Source organism: Mandrillus leucophaeus, unplaced genomic scaffold (assembly GCF_000951045.1).
Source record: "Mandrillus leucophaeus isolate KB7577 unplaced genomic scaffold, Mleu.le_1.0 Scaffold4, whole genome shotgun sequence".
In the NCBI taxonomy this organism is placed as follows: Eukaryota; Metazoa; Chordata; class Mammalia; order Primates; family Cercopithecidae; genus Mandrillus; species Mandrillus leucophaeus.
Window position 1 is genome coordinate 13,339,213 of NW_012104253.1, and position 2,878 is coordinate 13,342,090.

Consider the following 2,878-nt stretch of genomic DNA (forward strand, 5'->3'; position numbering starts at 1 on the left):
TTTTTTTGAGACAGAGTCTCACTCTGTCGCCCAGGCTGGAGTGCAGTGGCGCAATCTTGGCTCACTGCAAGCTCCGCCTCCTGGGTTCATGCCATTCTCCTGCTTCAGCCTCCCGAGTAGCTGGGACTATAGGCACCCACCACCATGCCTGGCTAATTTTTTTGTATTTTTAGTAGAGACGGGGTTTCACCATGTTTGCCAGGATGGTCTTGATCTCCTGACCTCATGATCTGCCTGCCTCAGCCTCCCAAAGTGCTGGGATTACAGACATGAGCCACCGCACCCAGCCACAAGTGAAATTTTTACATCATCTGGTGGAGTGACTGAAATTTCATTAGGTAGAAATGGATTAGGAAGGCATTCTGGGCATTCTGTATGGAGAGACCAGGTACAGAGATGGGAAAGTGATTCAGGATTTGTCTTGGCCACTTTACCAACCAGGGACCTCCACAGCTGGTGACACCCTCCACCTGGCCCTTGCTCAGCCCTGAGCCTGCTGCCGGAGGCACCCTGCCCACTTGTCCCACCTGTGTTGTAGCTTGTACCCATGTTCTTGTCCTGCATCCAAGTATAATGAGGATACACTGACAATTGAACAGTGAGGAGGGCAGAGAATAATTTTACTGAGTGATGGAACAGCTCTCAGCAGAGACGGGACATAGGGGATGGTCCCTCACCCCTGCAGTCAGGTGGTTTCTTTGCCAGTGTGGCTGAGTCTGGGGCCTTTATGGGCTCAGAATAGGGGAGAGCATGCTGATTGGTTTATAAGTATGCAAAGAAAGGCTAAAGCGAAGTCACCACTCAAAGGTGGGCACAGCAGTGTAGAAAACCAATTAGGAAGGATAGGTATATGTAAAACAGGTGAAGGGTGGGATCAGTCAGAGGACAGCATGCCAAACAGGAACACAGGTTCTGAATTCGGTATGTGGATTTACCTGGGACTGTCTTCAGCTTGAAGGTCAGGTTTCACCAGGGACCCGCCCTATCTGCCTAGGCATTTGACTGCCTCCTATCACTGTCAAAAGCATAAAGTTTGCTTTTTGAATAGCTCAAATCCATTTGGCTGGGATATAAGGTTATTTAGAAGAAAACCAAGTAGCTTAGGGTCCAGTCGTGGAAAGCTTTGAATGTCAGAGTGAAAGCTTTAGAGCATTCCTGTCAACATTCCTGTCAACAATGAAAAGCTATTAAACATTTTTTGGAAAAAGGTGTTTATACACAGACTGGTGTTTTATACAAAGATAAATCTGGCAATGTTAGGATGTCAACATGGACTGGTGGCCTGGGAAGGAGGCTACTAGAGTAGCCTATTTATGAAAAGTGGCACAATAATCACAGTAGCAGTACTGAAAGAATGGAAAGAATGAATGTGAGGGGAATTTCAGAGAATTTGTAGCATGGAGAGACTGTTTCTAAGAAACCAGCTACCTCCTTGGGTCACTGAGAGGATGGCCATACCTTTAACTTGAGCTAGGCCTTAAAGCAGCCCGTCATCCTTTTTCTTGTCCTTTGCACTTTCCCACATTCCCTACTGTCCTAGTTCCACTCATCAGCATGTTCTTCTCCCACAAAAGATGATCTGGCTTCCTGCTTCACAAAGGAAACATAAGCCTGGGCTTGAACCCCCTACTCTCTTTATGCCCCACTTCTATATTTAACATACAATGACCCCACCCTTGCCTCACATCTCAGAGAAAAAGGCATCACTGTCCCTCTCTGTCAATCATCCTATCTCTCCTCCAGAAATTTACTTGCTTCTGTTAATTAGCTATTCATGCAGAGGAAACATTTTGAATACATAAAAAGTTTCCTATACCGGCAGCACCTACAAAGAGGATTTTCTAAAGAGGTGGTAGCTTGAAAGAGCACAGACATAGGCCTCTACCTGGAATGTTCCTTTATCTCCTTCTCTTCTGTGAACCCACTTATTCGTCATGATCCAGCTCAGAAAGCGCATTCCCTGACTGCCCTAGGCAGGTAGGCATTCCCTCCTCCACGTTCCCAGAGCTCTTTGCCCATTCCTCTGTGACTGAACAGAGAATGTTCTGCTGTGTAAGCATTTTATCTGCCTCCTTCCACCGTTAAAGACAGGGTAAAGGCATAGGATAATACATGTACTTCTTAGCTCCTATTTATTGTAGGCAAATTGTTACTTGTTCAATTGTCAAGAGACTGTTTCCAAGCTTTGTGGATGCTGAATGTCTTTGTAACTCTGGGCAGCGTTTTGCTCTCCGATTAATTGTGGGGACCATAAAATTTTCAGTGTTTTGCATTGCTAAATTCAGAAAGCTTAAAGACTTTGCTTTTTCTGTTGCAGATTTATGTTGATGAGGCACCACTGCCATTCCCAGGACACACGCTTATTGCCGTGGCAACAGCGGTAGTGCTAGGGGGATTAATTTTTATGGCATTTATGTTTCAACTGCATGGCATCCATCCGTGGAAGACATTCCAAAACTGGATTAGAAGAAAACAAGCGAAGTTTTCAAGTATCACTCTCAGTGAGCTGATTCGTAGATGAAAGTCTGAAGAGTGAATACATAGTCATCATAATTTCTCTTTATTTTCTAGTTTTATCATACAATTCCAAGAACAATATACTTAAATGTTAAATGTGCAAGCTACATAAAATCCTACAGAATTGTCATTATAATTCAAATTGCTACTTGTCCATATATTCACCATTCCCTTTTCTTATTTTGAATACATAGAAAATGTCTTATGCCAGGGCTTATGTTGAAGATTTTCCTTGAGGTTTTTAGAAAAGTATAAAATGATAACCAACTCGACATGGAGCAGGTGTTCTGTGTTGTTCACCTCTTAGTGCCTGGAGCCCATTCTGTGGGGTCAGAAGCCCTGAGCTCTGCTCCTTCCAGAT

The 2,878-nt window shown here is 44.2% G+C and overlaps 1 protein-coding gene across 1 annotated transcript in view; it reads left to right on the top strand.

Annotated features, from left to right (window-relative positions):
• Window positions 1–2,665, top strand: part of CATSPERB (catsper channel auxiliary subunit beta) — a 158,749-nt gene extending 156,084 nt beyond the window's left edge. Inside the window, exon 27 of the mRNA XM_011991778.1 lies at window positions 2,318–2,665. Within this exon, the coding sequence (XP_011847168.1) occupies window positions 2,318–2,521 (204 nt within the window). The 3' untranslated portion in view covers window positions 2,522–2,665. The remainder of the gene's footprint in view (window positions 1–2,317) is intronic.
• Window positions 2,666–2,878: the final 213 nt, after the last annotated feature.